This window comes from Emys orbicularis, chromosome 2 (assembly GCF_028017835.1).
Source record: "Emys orbicularis isolate rEmyOrb1 chromosome 2, rEmyOrb1.hap1, whole genome shotgun sequence".
Taxonomy (NCBI): Eukaryota; Metazoa; Chordata; order Testudines; family Emydidae; genus Emys; species Emys orbicularis.
The window spans coordinates 68,647,204-68,669,607 of record NC_088684.1 but is presented as its reverse complement, the minus strand read 5'-3'; the positions used below and the strand labels follow the sequence as shown (position 1 = coordinate 68,669,607).

General features: G+C 41.6%; 1 protein-coding gene across 1 annotated transcript in view; it reads left to right on the top strand.

Moving 5' to 3' along the window:
- Window positions 1-22,404, top strand: part of LYN (LYN proto-oncogene, Src family tyrosine kinase) — an 83,413-nt gene that overhangs the window by 24,568 nt on the left and 36,441 nt on the right. Inside the window, exons 2-8 of the mRNA XM_065399265.1 lie at window positions 7,139-7,275; window positions 8,919-8,967; window positions 9,059-9,164; window positions 9,564-9,662; window positions 9,769-9,872; window positions 11,936-12,085; window positions 13,874-14,026. Of these exons, the coding sequence (XP_065255337.1) occupies window positions 7,144-7,275; window positions 8,919-8,967; window positions 9,059-9,164; window positions 9,564-9,662; window positions 9,769-9,872; window positions 11,936-12,085; window positions 13,874-14,026 (793 nt within the window). The 5' untranslated portion in view covers window positions 7,139-7,143. The remainder of the gene's footprint in view (window positions 1-7,138; window positions 7,276-8,918; window positions 8,968-9,058; window positions 9,165-9,563; window positions 9,663-9,768; window positions 9,873-11,935; window positions 12,086-13,873; window positions 14,027-22,404) is intronic.

Here is a 22,404-nt window from a genome sequence, read left to right as displayed (position 1 = left end):
ACTAAAACCACTCTAAGTGATTGAAAAATGTGTTGGGATTTGAAGAGCATTTTAGTAAAAAGTGATTGGTTAAGAAAAGTCCAGGCATTCAAGTTGATTTATGAAACAATTGCTAACTCACAGCATAATTAATATGTGTAATAAACATCACTAGAAGAGGCAACCATGAACATATTGAAAAATGTGATAAGATATAGATGACTAAGATAGATAAGCACTTAGAGGAAGCAAAACATCATGGGCTACAGACGCGGTAGTGGATGGACCTGTAATGGTCACGTGATCTTCCACTATGAGTATTAGGCTAAAATACTTGTGGTTTTAGTTAAATTACATTGCTGGTACTGAAGCAACAGGCAGATAAAACAGCTGTGTTTGTCAGAAGGACAGCAGCTTTTAAAATCCAAACAAGTACATTGCAGGCAGTTTCTGGTACCTAAAATCTACTTGAAATCAAAGAGAAAGCTAAGCAAAGAGAAGAGACAAAATACTACTGGAGTGAGATGATATGCTGGCAGATGATGATTGTCTTGAATTCTCTTTGAATCCTACATCTTTGTAGACATCAAAAGAAAGGTTGGTGATTATGAAACAACATGTTGTTAGAAGAACAGGAGTACTTGTGGCACCTTAGAGACTAACAAATTTATTAGAGCATAAGCTTTCGTGGGCTACAACCCACTTCTTCGGATGCATATAGAGTGAAATGCATCCGAAGAAGTGGGTTGTAGCCCACGAAAGCTTATGCTCTAATAAATTTGTTAGTCTCTAAGGTGCCACAAGTACTCCTGTTCTTTTTGCGGATACAGACTAACACGGCTGCTACTCTGAAACATGTTGTTAGAGGAAGCTCAGAGTTATCTTTGTAGAGAGAGAGAGAGAGAGAGAGAGAGAGTGTGTGTGTGTGTGTGTGTGTGTGTGTGTGTGTGTGTGTGTGTAAACGTAGGTTTGTAACAACAAACCTAAGATGTTAATCAAGAGAGCAGTCATGTCTTTAAACTTCATTTTACCTTTTAGGCCACGTAATAAAATCAGATGCTTTTATTCAATGATAATTTAAGTCAAATTACTTAGGTGTCTGCTTATAGAAGTTATCCTCTCTTATATAGTTTCTTCTCATCTACATGTACAGCATCTTTCATGTCTAGAAAAGTGGATAGGAAAATTGATTAAAAGCATTGATGAAAAGTAACATATTGCCTACTGTAAAACATTGTGGGAATGAGAAACGTCTGTAAAGGGACTGAAAGTACAGTATTTCCTTTGTTGTACAATGATTCTTATCTCAGAAGAACAAATACTCTAATCTGTAACAATCTGAACAGCTGAAAGCTTATCAAATCCTCCTTTTAATACCAGCAAAAAAGCACTTCCCTGTCACAAAAGATTAAACGTACCCAATGTTGATTGAGGTAAATGGGGAAAAAAGTCATGCAAATTAACATTTTACACTAAATGCAATATTCATGCATAAATCCACTTTCCCCATACTTTCTACAGAAATATACTATAACTTAAGAAATAGATATGCTTCATTCATTACATATTTTCAATATTTTTTCAGTAATGTATTTTTACTAGGGTTGACTGTTTATATTTTAAGAGTTAAAAGAGGCAATTGCATAGTATAAATATTTAAAAATCCATCACTTTTAGCATATGGCTGGTCAAAATTTAGCTTACAATGTCTGCTGTTAAGATTAGCTTTATGGAGTTTTTATTCTCATGCCATTCTAAGGACCTTCCTGCCCAGGTGCAAGAAGTGAATTTGCTTTCAATGTATAATGTTTATCAGAAATGCATAAAGTACTGGGAACACCCATGGAAGTATATGATCCCAAGGCCGTGGGAGAATTCATAGAAACTCTAATTTTACCGTTATAGTATCAGAATAAAATGCAATAAGTGGCAAAATTCCTAACATGTCTTAAATATTTTTCAGTTGCTTTATGTGAGATGAGGTTTTCAGAATCTTCATACACTTAATTAGAAATCCTGTAAATTAATTTGTCTGAAAGTTAAACATGCACTTCATTTACCTTAATCTATTGCAGTTTTTTCAACTGCTTCTTTAGAAAGATTTGAGAGAGTAATTAATAAAGGACAGGTAAAGGGCTCAATCCTATAAGGAACTGAGATCCAGATCCACAAAGGTATATAGACTCCTAACTTCCATTGGATTGGAATTCCTTTGTGGATCTGGCCCAGAGTACCCCTAACTCCCATTGAAATCAATGGGAGTGAAGAGTGCTTAGCGCCTCTTTGGAGGAGATTAGTATCTTGCAGAATTGGACCCTCAATCTGTAACACATTCGTGTTCTAGCTTATCATTGCTGTGAGTTTAATCTTGGATGATGCATCTGAAGTATATGTTACTAGATGGCTGAAATTTAGTTGTGTGTGCAAAATATTCATCAAATGATTTTACTGTCACCATTGTGAATGACACAATTACAACTAAAGTTAACATACTTTTTTAACTTTTGGGGGGATGGATCTTCAATATCTCTTCTTTCCCCCTCCCACCATAACTTACATTTAAGGTCCCTGCATCACGTTAATCCTTTCCATCTCCAGTGGATATAAGGCTCTGAACTGGGAGTCGGGGTTTCTTTTCCCTGCTCTGCCACTGATATGCTATGTGACCTTGGGCAAGTCACTTTATATCTGTTTGGTTGTCTCATGGAATAAAACCATCGGACTCATTCTTTTAGACTTCATCCCAGTAGTGAGGGAGGCACTTTCCTGTCTGTGATTTAGGCCCCAATCCAGTAAAACACTTAACCACATGTTTAACTGTAAGAATAGGATTAGTCCTTTTTGAATCAGTGGATCTACTCACCTGCTTAAAGTTAGGGCATGTGCTTGACTACTTTCATGCCAGTTCTTCATGAGTCTTCAACTTCAGGTTGTGGTTTTGTAGGTGCAAATTTGTGGCACTGGTGTTAACATGTAGATTACTGAATAACTGATTTATTCTGGGTGCAATCCAGGTAATTAGACATCTAATAATCAAATATGCACACACAAACCCCAGCTTGCATATGTGTATACGGGGGTTACCCATGTACATGTTTGTCATGTTCAAAAGTGCAAGTGAGTTTTATATGCCCACAATGAATTGTGCCTGAAAACTTGGAGGCTGTTCTTAAATATCGGAATCCTAAAAGCTTCTATTAGTGTCTCAAATGAAAGAAGGTGTGTGTGTGTGTGTGTGTCTGTGTGTGTGTCCCATATGGAATTGGAGATCTGGAGGATTTCCAATGGGGTTTTCACAAAGCAAAAATGAAAGCATTAGTGGTTTCCTATTGTAAGAAAAGATCCCAACAGAAATGCAGCCTCTCCACCTTACACTGGTGAGTGGAAATGCTGCAATTATTGATATGCCAGAACTGAAAACTGCACTCACTTTTCTTGTGGAATGAGGGCCCTTGGGCTTTTTTGTTTTTTGGTTATAGTTTAAGAGAACACGAGTGACTAGGTGGTTTGGAGATCAATGAGCTCTCAATTGGTCACTGAACTCGATGGTGCAATGACCAGTGAGTTTATTCATGGACACCCAGACTTTGATGTCAAAGGGCCACATCTAATTTCCATAAAACGGGGCAGACTGCAGCTACCCTCATCTCTAATGTAGAGGAAGATGTGCAGCCCACAGAGACTATAGGTCCCAACATGCAGTGCTCCATCTTGACCTGGGTGGAAGGCTACAACTGGTGGGAGCATAACATGTTGTGGCTATATTCCTTGAGGGCTGCTTCTAAGGCCAGGTCTACACTTGATAGCTGTACTGGTATTACTATGTTGGTTAGGGGTGTGATTCTTACTATACAATGATTTGTATTATAAAAATACATAAGTCCTATTGTGGATGCAGTTATACCACTATAAAAGTGCCTTATATGATATGGTGCCCTTGTGGTATGGAACAGTTATGGCACCTTTACACGGATATAACTGTATCCACACTAGGAGAGTTGTATCTCTTTAACCATATCAGTATTGTTAAAGAGGTACAACTTTCTAGTGTGGACAAGGCCTCTGTACTAAAGATGTGGGCAGACACAAGACCTGATGTAGAATTCAATGGGCTGCTTCAGCTCCTCAGCCTGTGCTTTGGCCACCCCTGGTTTACTTGCACCTGTAAGTGCCCCAAGCCCATTCCATTAGACTGTTTGACATGTAAACACTTCTTTTTGGTGTCTTCAAAGCAGGTCCTGTGACAAATAAAGGTAGTTACTGCCCTTCAAAGGAGGAAGATAACACTGCTCTACAGCCAAAATGCTTCTGAAATAAATGTAGTCAAACTTTACTAATTCTGGGTCACTGAGAACGAAAATGATGCTTAAAATTGTTGATTGGCTCTAGTTTTCAAGATATGCTATTGGGTCAGTATATACGACCCTTGAGTTGGGAATGACGAAGGATAAGTGAGTTATAAAGGGAAGGGATCTCAATTTAAACCAGAAATGACTAAAATACATCTTTGACTGGATCTATGAATAAATCTATGACTGGGTTTGGACAGTACTTGCTTTTTAGGCAAAACAATGAATGATGCAATCTGAAGCTGGTATTGCGTCATACATGATAGGAATTGCATCATGTTATTCCTAGAAGTCATGGATGATGCAATCATAACGAAGCTTACATCACTCTGCTGAACAAATTGCCCTATATCAGCTCTAGAAATCATACAGTGTCGTGCTCTCTTCTTTGTCAGTGTTTGATTTTGCAAAGGGACACATTTCTGTTTAGCCAAAGTGAGCAGAGATGCCTCGTACTTGTGTAAACAGTGCAGATAACTTCTGCTATGTTTGTGGTGAAGTGACTTTTGCATCACAAAAGCGCAGTATAACCACTATGGTTAAGAAAGCCTATCACCTTTATTTTGGCTGCAAAATTGGAGATCAGGACAAGAGGTGGGCCCCACACATATGCTGCAACACTTGTGCAACAAATCTTCGCCAGTGGTTGAACAGGAAAAGAAAATCTATGCCTTTTGCAGTGCCAATGATTTGGAGAGAGCCAACAGATCATACCAGCAATTGTTACTTATGCATGGTGCCTCCAGTTGGGAAAGGTGTGTCAAAGAAGAAAAAGTGGACTGTGCGTTATCCAAACATTCCATCAGCTATACGCCCAGTACCCCACGGAGAAGGACTGCCGGTTCCTGATGCACCAGAATCATTCTCACTTGAGTCAGACGAGGAAGAGGATGAAACTTCTGGTCCTGAACCATCAATGTCACAGGACCCACGTTTTCTCCCATCCTCCTCCTCTGAACCACACCTCCTAACACAAGGTGAACTGAATGACCTTGTCAGGGATTTGGAACTACCCAAGAGTAAGGCAGAGCTGTTGGGCTCCAGACTACAGCAGTGGAATCTCCTGGCAGGTAATGTTAGGGTTTCCATGTTCCGTGACCGTCAAAAGGATCTTGTCCCATTCTTCTTCATGGAAGGTGACCTTGTAGCCTGCAACAACAGCGATGGTGTGATGGCAGCCCTCAACATCGTTCACGATCCAGATGAGTGGAGACTGTTCATTGATTCATCGAGGACGAGTCTTAAAGCTGTTTTACTGCATAATGGCAATGTTTTGCCATCAATTCCAGTTGGTCATGCAGTCCATATGAAGGAAACCTATGACAACATGAAACAACTTTTGAGGTGCATAAACTATGACCAACATCAGTGGCAGCTTTGTGGCGATTTGAAGGTTGTTGCTCTCTTGCTTGGTCTGCAGACTGGATACACAAAGTACTGCTGTTTTCTCTGCGAATGGGATAGTCGTGCAAGAGATTCCCACTACATCAAGAAAGATTGGCCACTCCGACAGTCATTGGAGCCTGGGAGGAAAAGTGTTCAGCATCCACCACTTGTTGAATTAAGGAAGATTTTGTTACCACCCTTACACATCAAGCTGGGTCTGATGAAGAACTTTGTCAAGGCCATTGACAAAACACAAGCAGCTGTCAAGTACCTCCGTGGAAAATTTCCAAGGTTAAGGGAAGCTAAGATAAAGGAAGGTGTCTTTGTTGGTCCTCAGATTCGTGAACTTCTTCGAGATGATGCATTTGACCATGCACTGCGTGGCAAGGAAAAGACGGCATGGAAAGCCTTCCAGTTAGTAGCAATAAATTTTCTCGGAAACAACAAGGCAGACAACTACAGGTTGTTGGTGGAAAACCTCCTCAAGGCATACAAAAGCCTTGGTTGCAACATGTCACTAAAGATTAATTTTTTGCACTCTCATCTAGATTTTTTCCCACCGAACTGCGGAGCAGTGAGCGACGAGCACGGCGAGCGATTTCACCAGGACATTGCAACAATGGAGAAACGCTATCAGGGCAAATGGAGCCCATCAATGCTTGCAGACTATTGCTGGACAGTGACAAGAGATGCTCCATTTAATGAATACAAGAGACAAGCCAAGAAGCGCCGAGTAGACACTGAATAAGACTAAACTATGTACAGAATAGTTTTTTGCCTTTTGTTTCATAATAAATTTTATTGATATAACCCTTTTGCTGATTTTTAAAGTGTTACATAAACAGGACAGGTGAAATATTATCATGTAAAGCAACCACAAACACATGAAAAGACCTAGGTTTACAATTTATGATTAAAACTCTACTATCTACACAATATACATAGACATAAAATGTAAAAACTTAAATATCTTAGAAACAGTAGCCAATCAGTTGTTTTAATTGTCATATTTGAATTCAGCACATCAAAATACATAAAAAATAGCACATTTTATCTCTGAAGCAGACGACTTCTCAAAAATTGTAGACCAGTGTAATTTGTTGCAGGTGCTTTCTCAATAAATGCATAATTACATGGGTGGATTCCAGTTAGGTAGATACTAGCAGCTGTACCCAGACCATCCTATCTTGAACGCACACACTGCCATAAGGATTACCTTAATATAGAATGTATTGGGGAACTACTAAAGCAGTGGTTCCCAACCACAGGTACATGTATCAATACTGATACTTGAAGCTTTCGTAAGTGATGCTCAGGTATTGTGAATGGAAAGAAAGTTTTTGTTACATAGTCAGATGAGTGCATGAAAAGCTACTTGGTTATATAATAAAACATTTTTGTTTTATACCTTTTTATTCCAACAGGAAATATGGGATGTATAAAATCAAAAAGAAAAGAGACTCTGCCTGGAGATGGGCTAGATTTGAAGAACCAACCAGTACGTAAAACTGAACGAACTATTTATGTGAGGGATCCAACGTCCTATAAACAGCAAAGGCCAGTAAGTAGATAGTCTCAGGGGAGAATTCCAATAGCAAGATCAAAGCATGACTGGCATGATTTAAATTTAAATCAAAAACACATGCATGCAGAAGCTATAATTATTAATTTTTGTCTACAGTTTTGCTTTGCAACTCACCGTCAATAAGTATGCAATATTTTAAAAAGCCCTTGGCGGTTTATTGCTTCGTAAATATTGGCTGTGCCTTCTTTTTATATAGAGAAAATACTCCCTGACATGTTGTTGGGTTGGGGTGAGGGGAAGGGAGGTTTGGTATGTTTGATGCTTTAAAGAAATGCTGAGTGACTCTAAGGAAGTCTGAAATAGTTTCGAAATACTGTAGTTCTAAAAGCACCAGTATTTTAGAAGCGTTTTGCACTTTTAAGCTCATAAGAACTGTAGAGCATCAGAATTTCTTTGTAAAAGCACCACCCCTTTATTTTTAATGTGTAGTTCTACACTGATACGGAGTGTACTGTTGCATGTAGTTACAGTGCAGCAAACCTTGACTTCTCACCTCTCTCCATAAGCATATATGGACTGAATGGTAGCAGAATGGATACAATTCTGCTGTATAGGGCAAAGCAAGCCAGTGGAAAACCCCTGTGTGCTGTGTAGCAGTGCTCCATCCACAGTAGCAAAGAGAGGGTGTTGAAGGCAGGCCACTGGTGTAACTCATGGGTCTGCTACCATTCAGGTCCACTAGTAAAACCCCTCTCCTGAGTAGGGGGAAACACAGCATCACCTGCCAAGTATTTCTGCAGCCAGGAGGGGGAAGGATGCCATGAAATCTCCTGTGCAAAACCCTATAAGATGACCTTGTACAGAGGATATAAGCATTTTTCACACTAAATTGGCAAAATATAAGGATTGTCACCGCCTGGATAAAAATGAAATAATTCCTTTTTCTCAGCTGCTCAGTCAGCAGTAAACATGTTTCCCCACATCTCCACTCAGTAAACTAAAAGTAAATATATTTTATAGGGCTGTCAAGAGATTAAAAAAATGAATTGCGATTAATCGCAGTTTTTATCACACTGTTAAACAATAATAGAATACTATTTATTTAAATACTTTTTTGGTGGTTTTTTTATATTTCAAATATAGGTGTGGGGCTCTGGGCTGGGGCTTCTGCCCCCTGCTGCCAATGCCTCCCTCCCTGCTAAGTACGCAGTCAAGGCATTAAAAAAAAGTAATGCATTAATTTTTGTTTTCAGTTAATTGCAGGCGTTAACTGTAATTAATTGACAGCCCTAATATTATTTTTAGCTTTCTGAGGGCAGATCCTCACACTGATAATTATTGCTCTGTTGCCCTGTTAAAGTAGCTTTGTCAAAGGTCGGTGCAGCAACAGCAAAGCTGTGAATTTTCCACTTCACTTTTCAGCTTGGTGAGGTGTGAGCTGCTAAGTTCAAAGTCTAGTTGGGACTTCTTCAATGTTTACTTTATCATTTGCCTTTAAAATTGCCCAGGAAAAATAGCCACATGCTTCTTTTCAATTAAAGTTTTGTGGATGTTGTCTTAGAAATATGTAAGATGACTCCACACCAGCTGAAGAATCTTTTATATATTATGTACTGTGCATATAATATATATAATCATAGTGACCTACAACTGCTTAATTAACGAATATTTTATTGTAGGGAAATACAGAAATGCACCTTTTACCAGGGCAGAGATTCTGTAAAGAAGGTACGTTTCCATAAGAACGTTAACAACTTGTGATAACTGTATATGAACAAATATAATAGTAAGAATGTCACTTGGCTTTCTGCATTAATAGACGCGGAGGAGCATGGGGACATTGTAGTAGCCTTGTATCCTTATGAGGGAATTCATGAAGATGACTTGTCCTTCAAGAAAGGAGAAAAAATGAAAGTTCTTGAGGAGTAAGTATAGTAGTGTTGGCTGTACTGTACCTTATCTCTGGATATCACTGCATCCCTATATAGATGCTGGTTTTCTCTCTGTCTCTCTCTTACACACACACACACACACACGCACGCTCACAAACTAAAGGAAAAAAGGCTCCTTTCCATGTGAAAGTGAAACTGTGTCCTTTCCCCCAGCCCCTGTAACACTTGGGCAGCTGATGGGATGAGGGTTGTAGCAGTTTGCTCTGAAGCTGACCCTCTAAAGTTTCTGAGATGGCTGAACTTCAGAGATAAATGCTGTTTTTCCCCTGCCAGCCCAATCAAGGTCCTCAGCAGCACCACAGAAGTAGCTAAATAACCTTTCATTATTTTTTGTTTGCATGTTGTGAATACTGTTGTTGTTTTGTATTTCAGGCTTGGAGAATGGTGGAGAGCTAAATCTCTCTCAACAAAGAAAGAAGGCTTCATTCCAAGCAACTATGTAGCAAAAGTAAACACCTTGGAAACAGAAGAGTAGGTTCTTCTATATTTCAGTACATTTGAAACTTTCTTTTCCACCCTGTTGCATATCCTTAGGGGTAGAGAAAAAAAACCCTAACTCTTTCAAAATACTTTTCAGATGGTTCTTCAAAGATATAACCAGGAAAGATGCAGAGAGACAGCTTCTAGCACCGGGAAACAATCCTGGGGCATTCCTTATCAGAGAAAGTGAAACATTAAAAGGTAGGCAATGGATTACTTTGGGATTGATATCAGAGTTAAAAATGAACGTATATCATCAAGATCTGAAGTTGGCCCAATATGTTATGTTGTTTGCTGCATATATCAGTGAATTGAATTAGACTGTGGTAAAGTCTCCAAAGGAAGTGAGGGAGTCCTATGGCTTAACACTTAAAACCTTCTCAGAAAACTGTGACTCCTAGGATGGGTTAGATGATCGCTTTAAATGTGAATAATAGTTGTCCTGTTCTGTAAAGCTCTTTGAGATATCAAATCTTACAAATACAGGTTTTATAGTATATTTGTGGCACCTGGGCGTTTGCACTGTAGGTAGAAAATCAAACTAGATTTTTATAACAGAAGCCATTATTTGTACTGAAAGGATTAATGGAGACACTAGAATTTTCAAAGGAACCTGAGAAAGTTAGGCACCAACATCTCATTGATGCATCTAGTCCAGTATATTGTCTCCAACAGTGACCGTGCCAGATCCTCCAGGTGAAGATGCAAGAATCCCTGCAATGGACAATTATGAATAACCAGCCAATAAGGTGTTGGCTTGGCTTAGGGTGACCAGATGCTAAGTGGAAAATATCGGGACCGCTGCGGGGGGGGGGGGGGGGGCACCTTTTTAATTGTTACACTCACCCGTCCGGGTCTTAGGTGGCAATTCGGCAGAGGGTCCGTCAGTCGCTGACAGTCTTCAGCAGCATTTCGGCGGCAGGTAATAAACCTTGCCCACCAAAGACAGAAACACTCGCCGCCGAAATGCTGCCAAAGACCATCAGCAACTGAAGGACCCTCCACCAAATTGCCGCCGAAGACCCGGATGGGTGAGTGTTTAAAAAAAAACAAAAAACGCCCGTAACAAAATATCGGGACAAATGGCGCCCCAACCGTACTTCGGTCGGGACACGGAACAAACTCCTCAAAATCGGGACAGTCCCGATTTTATCGGGATGTCTGGTCACCCTAGCCTGGCTTGATTTGAGTAATTAAACATGGAGGAGGCTTCATTTCTTGGAAGACAGGATTAGGGAGGTAACTAGATTAGCAGACTGAAAATGGAATGCTTGTGCTAAAATAAGTAAATGGGTCAGTAAGATAAAAGACAGTCTGAGCTAGCTAAGATTAGAGAGGGAACACCCAGGGCACCATTTGCTAAGAACAGGATAACAATGGACAAGAGAAGTTGGGAGCATAAAGATGAGGTAAAGAGTAAAGTCGAACATGGGTAGCACATGGACAGAGCATTCTGCACTGGGATTGGTTCCTGCAAAGTAACCAAGCCAGTCCCAAAACACGTAATGCAATGTATAGTGAATGTAATGCAATTTCTAAATGTATATAAAGACAGGGAGTTTGTGTAATTTGGATGTGTGGTACGCCCTATACCCAGCCCCTACGCTTAAGCCTGAACAATTCAAGTGTCAATTATATGCCAATAAAGAAACCTCGGTGACAAGTTTGGAGTCAAGCTGAGTTCCTGGATACATGTGGATCTTGTGATTCTTCCCTTCTGCTTGTCCGAAACCCCCTCCTTGCTAGCCTATTTGCAGCATCCAGGGGCTTAAGGCACACGGATTCCTTGTACTGGCCCTCGTGCCAGGGTGAATTTCAGCCTGTATATCCATTAGTGAGGTTGGGCTAATCCTGCAGTTGCTTCTGGACATGGTCCTAATGAAGTCAATGGAACTATGCCCAGGAATAGGAATAGCCATGTAACGATCTGCCCAACTGAGCCTCAGAATATTGTCAGAATATTACCAAAAAAGAAAGAGAGAAAATTAGTCTGAGCATCTCCATTGGTACTGAAGCAGAAAAGTCTGACAGAAAATTCGCTTTCTGGATAAATTTAGTACCAGCAACAGAGCCTGCAGTTGGCTAACTTCTTCATGCCAATCATTTGGGATGATTGCAGAATGCTTTTTGGAGTAAATAGGGGACAAGAGAAGCAGGCTAAAAAATGAACATGTTTGTTGCATATATTAATATTGAACTACAGCAATGTGTGCAATATAGATGTCCTATCTACTAAACAACATCTTTGCACTGTTTGTCCACAGGCAGTTATTCTCTGTCCATCAGGGACTATGATCCACAGCATGGTGATGTTATTAAGCACTACAAAATAAGGAGTCTAGACAATGGAGGATATTACATCTCTCCAAGGATTACATTTTCCACCATCAACGACATGATCAAACATTACCAAAGTAAGTTAACTCAGTCAGTGGCTTGCTTATCAGACATTAGGCATTGTTTTCATTAAAGCAAATAATCAGAATGCTTTCCTTGTTCTATTTCAAGTCTTTCCACATTTTTTGTAAAAATCCAAGCACTGAGAATTGTAGCAAGATGAATATTAGCCTTGATTCTGACCTCCCATATGCCTGTGTAAATGAAGAGTAACTCCATACAAGTCAATGTCAATGTTACACCGATGTGAAACTGGTACTAGAGAATAATCAGGCCCAGTGTCAATAAGTGCTGTTTTTGTAAGTGTAAACAGATAGATGTGGACATTATGATACACTGGAATTTTAGATATTTTTTATACATAAATGTCTTCCAGTATCGTATCTGGTGATTTATATGAAACAAAATCAACGCTGTAATTTTCTTGTGCCAACAATGACATTTTTTGTGAGTGACTTTGTGATGGGAATGCAAAATTCCCGTTGACTTCAAAGGGAGAAGGGATTGGGTCCATCAACAGTAACCTCTTATAACAATGTTTACAGCTGCTCATTGAGTACAAAAGTGACTTTTCATTGCCTATACTTTCTTGAAGTCAGGGAAAGGAGATTTGGGGCCCATTCTGTAGCTGAAAAAAATACAAGGTTGAGGTTTTCAAAGCCATACTGGAGGTTTAGCCACACAATTTCGATTAATTTTAATTTATGATGTGTGGTAAATCCCCTGCACTGACTGGAAAATCTCAACCCTACTTTATTACATTTATTTTTTCTCTGTAAGTGTGTAGTGACTGGAGAAGTAATTATTATCTATTTAGTGGGTGGGTGGGTGGGTGGCTACTGTATAATTTAAGAGCTGCACAGAAATGTAACAAAATACTAGGCTCAGTCCTGATTTTTATTGAAGTCCAGTGGCAGCTTTTCCATTATCTAGATTTCACAGGATTGTAGCCAATATTTCCTCTAAAGGGAAAAGAGAAAACACATCAGCATCCTTCACCATACAGCACTTAGCCTAGAAAATACTACGGGTGTAGATTACTTGTCTACAGCTTGGCACGATGCCTTTTGGTATGAAACACCTCACAAGCTAACTAAATCACTCTTTCTTAACCGACTGAGCCAACGTACTGTGTTCATTAATGACATCAGAGATATGCTGCTGTATCAAAAACTCTCCCATCTTAAAAGGCATTATGGTCTAGTGGCCTAAACATAGGACTCAAATCAAGAAATTCCTGAGATCTATCCATAGACCCTCCTTTGTGAACTTGTGCAAGTTACATAGTTTTAAACTCAGATGCCTAAAATTAGGCACCTGAATAAGTGAGTCTGTGCTTTAGAAATGCTGACTGAAGTCAATGGAAGTGGTACGTACTCAGAACTTCTCCTGATTTGAATCACATACTTTACTAAGCAACAAGATCTTTTTTTTTCTTAAGCAGTATTTCCCATTCTGTCTTCATTAACATACTTTCAGCAGTTCGAACATACATTTTATTTACTTGGCACTATTTATCTTAGTGCACTGTTGAAGTAAAGAAAAGCAAATCTAATGACGATATGAGCAACAACAATCTCTTTGCATCTGCAGATCTATGGCATCTAATGCAGATCACACATGTTATAAATTGGCTCTAGAATTCAAGAACTCCCAAATCCCAGTATGGAAGGTTAAAAATAGTATGAAGGTTGTAGTGAAGTTGGTTCAGGTCTGCAGTTGCACATGCTTTACTGTAGGCACATAAATGTAATGTAATTACAAAATGTAATAGATTTTCTACTTGTTTTTTCTTTAAAAAATAGAACAGCCAGATGGTTTATGCAGAAAGCTGGAAAAAGCATGTGTTTGTCCAAAACCCCAAAAACCTTGGGATAAAGATGCCTGGGAGATTGCACGGGAATCAATTAAATTAGTGAAGAAACTTGGAGCTGGTCAGTTTGGAGAAGTTTGGATGGGTAAGTTTACAAGTCTTCGGTTTGCTTAGTGCTTTGAAAAGGATCTTTAAATATTCAAAATGTCACTGAAATATAAATATATACAGTGCAGTTTCAAGGATCCAGATTCATCCCTGGTGTGGTTACTTAGATTTGATTGGAGTAACATCAGGGATAAATTTGGCCCAATATATATATTTGCAGTCAGCATATTAAGTCCCCAAAAATGCCCTGTCTGGGCAGTCAAACTCCTTGTAGAATTTTCTCTGATAGCTTTTGTGGGGAGTGAGTTCCCCTATGGAAGAAACTGTGGTTTGACTCTCAGAATTCATGGGTCTCACAGGATCTGCAGGAGCCTTCTGTACTGCCTCTTGATCCCCAGTGAGTCCCCCTGGTTCCCTGTCAGCGCATGTGTAGGAATTGTGCTGACTGCTTCCCTTGCAGGTAGAGATCCCTGGAACTCTGCCCTAATGCCTTACACTGTAGGGCTATGCAGATTATATGTAGCACCCACTGTCAGGCTTTTTTTTAAAAGCCATGGTGCAATAGTTTTCCATAAGGGCAGTTCTACAGGAGAAAAGGTTTGCCAGTATAGCTCTAACAGCAAACCCCCCCATTAAAGAAACAGCTCATACTGGCCACACACACAAAAAAAGTGACTTTGCTGATATAGCTTGTACCGGCTCCCCAAGTGAAATAAGCGATACCATCAGAATAACTTTTATGTCAGTATAATTGCATCTACACTGTGGCTTCTGCCAGTATAGAAATGTCACACCCACAAAAAATCACATTCCCAACCAACATTCCTGACAAAAGTTTCTAGTGTAGACTTGTCCTGAGCCTCAGGTCCCGCATGTGTGTTATGCCTTTGTTCTTCTTTCTCCCTCTTCCTCTAAATTCTAGTGTTGTTCATAAGTAAGACCCTGTGTAAATCACTGTTTATATATTTTAGAAAATTCACTACAATGTAAATAGGAAAGTATTGAATTTCACAGAGTTTGCGCTTTGTCAGTTTCAAGGAGGGAATGAATTTTACAAGTATTATTCTATGCAGTGGTGTGGTAGCTGTGTTGGTCCCAGGATATTAGAAAGACAAGGTGGGTGAGGTAATAGCTTTTTATTGGGCCAATGGAGCTTGTCTCTCTCACCAGTAGAAGTTGGTCCAATAAAAAGATGATACCTCACCCACCTTGCTACAAGTAACACTAGTAAATTTCAAGGCAGTGCACACAGCACTCCATTCTTCCACACATGTGCGCAACACTGTAAGCTAAGGTAGCTTTTTTTTTTTAGACTTTGTTGTAGACATTTGCCTTTTATTTATATAATATAATATAATCACTATTGGGGAGCATTTTCATGATTGCTGCACCCTCTGTGAAATCATCATTTCAACAGGGCTATATTCATAAGGGCCTCCCATTGACTCCAATAGGACTCTCTCAGCTTTACAAACTGCATGATACCTCAGGATTTGGTCCAACACGTTTTGCTAGATGTCTCTACCTTTACAAAATACTCTCTTAAAATCAGGGTAAAGGTGTTTATTTGAACACTTGAAATATGAAACAAAATGTGTGTTTTAGTGAATAATGTGCAGAGCTTCAGCGTCTCTTGATAAAGAGAAGACTGGAAAGTAGCACATAGGAATTGTCATACTGGATCAGAACCAGTGGTCTATTTAGTCCAGTATCCTGTCTCTGGCTTTGGCCAGTACCATCTTCTGTCCAGGAAGGTGTAGAAACTCTGCAGTAGGCAGATTTGAGAGTAATCAGCTCCAGTATTGTTTCATCTTGGTCTCCAAAAGTTAGAATGTCCTGAAGACCCAAAAGTATGAAGTTTACTATCCCTTCCAAAAAATGTTTAGCATTAATTATGATAACCCTAGTTATTCTTGTTATCCATCTAAATATACAGTTCTTTGTTGTTCTTGGCTTCAATGACTTCCTGTGGCAATGAGTTCCACTGTCTAATTACATGTACGTGAAGAGTATTTACTTTTGTCAATTCTGAATTTTCCACCTTTTAAGTTTAATTGTATGTTCCCTTGCTTTTGTGTTATGAGAACAGAAGTTCCTGATCTACCTTCTCTATGCTGTTCATTATTTTATATACTTATGTCCCTTCTTATTCATCTCCCTTCGGAGGAAAACCAATCCAGTCTTTCAGTCTCGATGTCCCTAATGTTACTCCTCACCCTTCTCTGACTCTCCTCTTCACTTTCATAGGTCACCTTTAAAGAATAAGCATTTTAACATGTTTTTAAATAAGATACAGTGGGCAGTGTATTTCTGAGCAATGAAAGTATGCCTGAAAGCTAGTCAGGAGGTACAAAGATAGGCCAGAGTGACTCTAGCCACCCAAAATAGCATAACAGTCTCATCAGAACACACTATTTGGAATATTATTGTTTTGAAATGGTATGTGTATATATAAAAGTAAAGATCTAGATCTGTATATTGCCATGGTTGTGGCATCCTTGATAGTCAAACAGAAAGGTCTAATTCAGTGATACATTTAATCTTTGACTATAAAACATACTACTTGTGCTCTGCTTTTATAACTGTATTATACGTTATGACTGAATGCAGCTTTTATCTTCTCTCATGAGAAGAAGCTTGAGGCCTCTAGCTGTGAGGCTCATGGGTGATGCTTACTCACTAGTTAAGACAAGGGTCAGCCATTGTGCATTTTTTCCCTGTGTAATACACCAGGTCAATAAATATTGTGACTGACACTGAACTGCTATAGAAAAGTCAGTGTGGTATGTTGTCATCTGTAGAAATTGCAGCTAATTTCAGGAAGCTACTAGTTCTGCATACACATGCACAAAAATTAAAAGGGGGTGTTTCTGGTTCAAGATGTTTCCTCTTGTTTATGTGATGATCTCTCTACATGGGCTTAACATTTTCCTCTGTGGATTGTTGTTACATTATGTGGGAAATTACTGTACTGTGAAGTTGAGTAGCGTGTTTCCTCTCACTCTCTCTGCATCTTTTCTGAAGCAAGAGAAGCTGATTTGCATGGTGGGGATCCTTTCTGAACAAGCGTGTTTAATCTTAGAACTGAAGACGTTATAACTGGAAAAGACCTATTAGGTCATCTAGCCCAGGCCCATGCCAGGACAGGATTGTAGTAAGCACCACGGCCTCATTTATTAATAGTCAGCTCCTTAACGCTTCCCTTAGTTTGGAAATAAGATGGTTATATTCTCTCAATGATAAATTACTTATGCCTTTATGGGACAAAGATGATTCTTTTAAGCAATACTATGTACCAGGTACAAACCACAATTGATGGCTTGATTTCTGAAGAACTTTCTGTTACTAGAAGGAGAGTAACTAGTTTTATAGTTACAAAAGGGTGGGAAGGAAGAGGGGTGTGCGAGAGAGAGAGAGGGAGATCACATCTGCTAGCAGCAGTATAGTTATGGGTCTGTCAGCATCTCTTCATGTTTCATTTTTTTTTAAGAGTTTATAGTTCAGTCGTAAACATTCCTGGAGGGATTGAAACTTGGTGTAAAATGCTTCATCTATGATTTCTTTTGGGTTTAAAAGAAGTTGGCTTGACTCATAGGACGAGTCAAAACACACAGGGATCTGCCTATATCTCCTTTTGAATATGTACCTGAAGCGGTGCCCTTTGCTCTCTTTATATGCCTGTGTGGGGAATAGGTAGAACTCTGTTGCTTGTGTGCCAATGGTGCTAACCACTCCAACGTTCGCATGGCTGAGCTGGGTGTGGAGGTGGAGTTGCTGTTCCACTTCCCCCACCACGGTGGTTAGGAGATGACGACTGATGTTGAGGGAAGCGCACGCTCTAGGCATTGAAAGGAAGTAGAGGAGTCATTGCTCACTGTGGTCCCGGCCAGTGCCCAAAAAGTATTCTGCCAGTTTCAGCCGCTATATAGCCTGAGATGTTCTGTGGTTTCAAGACAATTTTTACTTCTATAACTCAGACTAGGCTCTTAAGATATAATTTTGCAGGCAATTATTGTTTTGGAGCAGGGAATGAAAAGGTATATTGTACAGATTAAAACAACGAGGAGTCCTTGTGGCTCCTTAGAGACTAACAAATTTATTTGGGCATAAGCTTTCGTGGCTATAACCCATTTCATCAGATGCATGGAGTGAAAAATACAGTAAGCAGTATATATATTACAGCACATGAAAAGATGGGAGTTGCCTTACCAAGTGTGTGTGTGGGGGGGTCAGTGCTAACGAGGCCAATTCAATTAGGGTGGATGTGGCCCATTCCCAACATTGACAAGAAGGTGTGAGTATCAACAGAGGGGAAATTATTTTTTGTAGTGACCCAGCCACTCCCAGTCTTTATTCAAACCTAATTTGATGGTGTTGAGTTTGCAAATTAATTCCAGTTCTCCAGTTTCTGATTGAAGTCTGTTTTTGAAGTTTTTTTGTTGAAGAATGGCCACTTCTATGTTTAAGCCACATTAGCACTGACTTCCCCCCCCTCCCCACATGGTAAGGCAACTCCCATCTTTTGATGTGCTGTGTATTTATACCTGCTTACTGTATTTTCCACTCCATGCAGCTGATGAAGTGGGCTGTATCCCACGAAAGCTTATGCCCAAATAAATTTGTTAGTCTCTAAGGTGCCACACGGACTCCTCGTTGTTTTTACTGATACAGACTAACACAGCTACCACTCTGAAATCTTGTACAGGTTAGTTCACTAGTCTTTCATCTCTGGTTTTGGAGCTCTGTAATGAAAATCCCTTTGGCTTATAATGGATATCACAAATCCATATCACAGTTTGCTATGACTGAATGTGTGCAAAAGTCTAGTGGAAGTTTGGGCACCCAAGCCCTTGCTCCAGCCAAAATGATCATTCTCTGGGCCATATTTAGTTCTGAAGTAAACATGTACTGCTCCACTAACTTCAGTGGGATTGCATTCACACATTGTTCTTGCTTCTCAGGTGTAAAGGATTCTTGGGTTTGAGGTAGTCTGGATGAGAGTGTCTGTCTGTAATATTGCACTATTTTTAGTATTTTTTATACAACTATTAAAGAAGAGAATGGAAAATTTCTTACTGATAATTTCCTTTCTGCTAGTAGCATTTCCCACAATTCTGGACATCTGGGTTGCTCTCCTCTTTCTGAAGCTCATGGAGGCAGATCAGTGTTTTGACATCACACAGTCTGGCCATGCTCATTTGTTCCTGCTTGCTATTGTATGAGTTATTCCCAAGTTGTAAAATATGTATATCATTATTAATGAATTTCCAGAGATAATGAAATAACTATGTATACTAGACCAAGGAAGATAGTCATACGGTAATGATTCCACTTACATCTGACCCTTGCCTTTGTAAGCCATCCAGAGTGGGTGGAAGATGCTGCTAGCAGAAAGGAAAGGATCAGTAAGCAAGTTACCATTCTGCAATCCAGTGTCTCCACTGTTTCTGGACATCTGGGAAGTATCGAGCAGTGAACAGATGTAGAAAGGGTTATGAACCAAAAATCTTGTAGGAAAGCAGTACCCCCCTTTTTCTGTGCTTGCTCAAGAGTCTCTAATATTTCTGGGCCATCACCTGCAGCATGTTCCCACCAAAGAAGACCTCTGCAGAAGTTAGAAGATCCACCTTGTAGAGCTTGCCTAATGAAGGTGTTAGCTGTAGACCAAGTGGCTGCTTTGCAGCTTTCCAAAGTGGACGCACTTGCTCGTTCCGCTCTGGTGATTAAGTATGTCATCAGATGCACCTTGATTTCTTATGGGACAGGAACCTCTGATTTTAGGCTTCCACAATACATAGTCTAATCCACCTAGCGATGGAAGACTTGCTCTGAGTCCCTGGCATTTTGGGTGGAAAGACATAAATAGGGAGAGATTTTCAACACTCTTTTGGTGACTAAGGTGTCCCACACCTTTTCAGTTGGATGTTGTGATTTTGGACAGAATGAAGGATGCACAACCTCTTAGGAAGTGGTGGGAGGAGGCACTTACCGTAGGAAGAAAGGATTCTGGTGTGCTGAATGCCACCTTGTCCTCTTGGAGCATGAGGTAAGGCTCCTGTACAGATAAGGCTGCCAGCTCCAACACTTGCCTGGGGGACATGCCAGCTACTAAGAAACCAATCTTAATGGTTAAATAAAAGGATGACCCTGAAGTCAGAGGCTCAAAGGGATGACTAGTCAGGGCCCTCAAAGCTGGAGGAAGGTCCCATTTTAAAAAGAGAGGCCTGACCACTTGTCTGGCTAATTGTACTGCTCAAAGGAATGGAATTACCTGTGGATTGTCTGCCAGGGAGCCCAAGAATCCTGCAGATCGCATGCTACTAAGGGTAGACACCTGACATACATTTAGTGCTGGACTGAAGGCCTCTGTCTATGCCTTCTTGAAGAAAGTCCAGAATGGTTGGAATTCCTGGATTTCTGGGGTTTGCATTGTACTCTTTGGCACCAGTAGTTGAATCTGGACCAGAAATAGGAGTATGCTCTTAATGTCAATACTCTCCTAGACAAAAGCAGTATCTTAATAACTATGGAGTACAGACTGAATCCTTCTAGTGCTTCCCTCTGGGCAGCCAGGCTGTTAGTTGAAGCCGTTTTGGTTGCGGGTGAAAGAGATGACCTTGTGAGAGGATGTCCGGTCTCCATGGACACTGGAGTGGGGGCTCCAGGGTCATCTCTGTCAGGTCTGAGAAGCAAGGACTCCTAGGCCAATGAGGCGTTATCAGTAGTAGAAAAGGTGGAAACACGTAAAGTAGGCTCTGTGGTAGGGTGACCAGACGTCCCGATTTTATCGGGACTGTGCCGATATTTGCTTCTTTGTCCCGTGTCCCGACCAATGTTTGGTCGGGACACTGGACAAAAAAGAAATTTTGCCCTCCACTCTGGCGCTCGCGCCCCCCCGCCCCGGCTCTGCCCTCTCCTTCCCCCATTGGCTCCCTCCCCAAATCCCCGCCCTGGCCCCGCCTCTTCCCCAACCACGCAGCATTCCTCCTCCCTCCCAGGCTTGCAGCATGGCGGCGCAAGCCTGGAGGGAGGGGGTGGCGGCGGTGCCTGGATCCTGGAGCTGGTGAGTCAGCTCCGGCACCCGGGCACCGGGCGGGCGGGCAAAGGGGGGCTGGCAAGGGAGGGAGACGGGGGGCTCAGCTGTGAACCCCCCCGCCGCGCCAGAGGGCTTCTGCCCGGGCTGCTGCACCCGGGGCCGGGAGCGCAGCCTGGAGGCTGCTCCAGCCCTGCAGTCCGCGGGGCAGCGCGGTGGGTCCGGTCGGGGGCAGCGCGGAGCGGGCAGGGGCCAGGTGGGCGGCGCGGGGGCGGGGGCCGAATCCCTGCTGCTGCCAGGGAGCCCCACGTCTCTCCCTCCCGCTCGCGAGACTAGGCGCGGGGGACGCGCGCCGCATGTGGCCGGGGCAGCGGGAGGCGCGTCCCGCCGGGAAGGAGCCACAGCCGCGAGCGGGAGGGAGAGGCGCGGGGCTCCCTGGCAGCAGCGGGGATTCTGCCCCTGCCGCCCACCCAGCTCCTGCCCGCTCCGCGCTGCCCCTGCCCGGAGCCACCGCGCCCTGCATATGCCCATGGCAGGCCGGGGGGCGGGAGGCTCCGCGGGGAGGGCAGCGCGCGGGGCCGGGGCCTGCTAATGCCCCAGGCCCCTTTAAAACTCTTTTTTTTTTTTTTTTTGCTCCGCCCCCGTCCCGATATTTTATACTACTAATCTGGTCACCCTACTCTGTGGCCAACTATGCAATAAGGCATCTGTCTCCATGGATCTGGGGTCTGCCTTCATTGTGAAGTATGTTGGCCATTTTGTATTCGTACAATTTGGAAACAGGTTGATTGAAGGGGGGCCAAATGTCCTAAGGATGAAATCAAAAACCTCCTGATTCAGGTACCACTCAGAGTTGTTGACCCTGACCTGAATCAGTGGCCCTGTGCACTGCTGACTGTAATGGGGCTCTGATCAGGATGTTGCCCAGGAAAGGGTGCAGATGAATCCCCTGCAATCTGAGTTTGGCTATTACCACCTACAACCTCTTTGGGTGGGAGGACAGGGTGGGCTGAATGGGAGTGTTGGGAATCGATAATGTTTCCTGCCATAGATGAACCTCAAAAGTCTGCAGTGGCATGGTCTGATGGGTATGTAGAGATTTCATCTGCTATATCTACTGAAGTCAATAAGTCCCCCTGGAGCATGGATGACACCAAAGATGCCAGGATCTCCAACCAAAACTTCATTGTCTTCATCACTTGTGGAGTCTTTTGAGGTTGGGAATGGCTCTGATACCCACTGTGTGCTTCTGTACAATGAAGACGATGGAGTAGAACCCAGAGAATCTTTCTTCTGAGGGAACACACTCTATCACTCCCACATCCAGAAGATATTTTGTTCTGTATCAGGCCGTGTGGTTTTTGGCATTGTAGGAGCTGGGT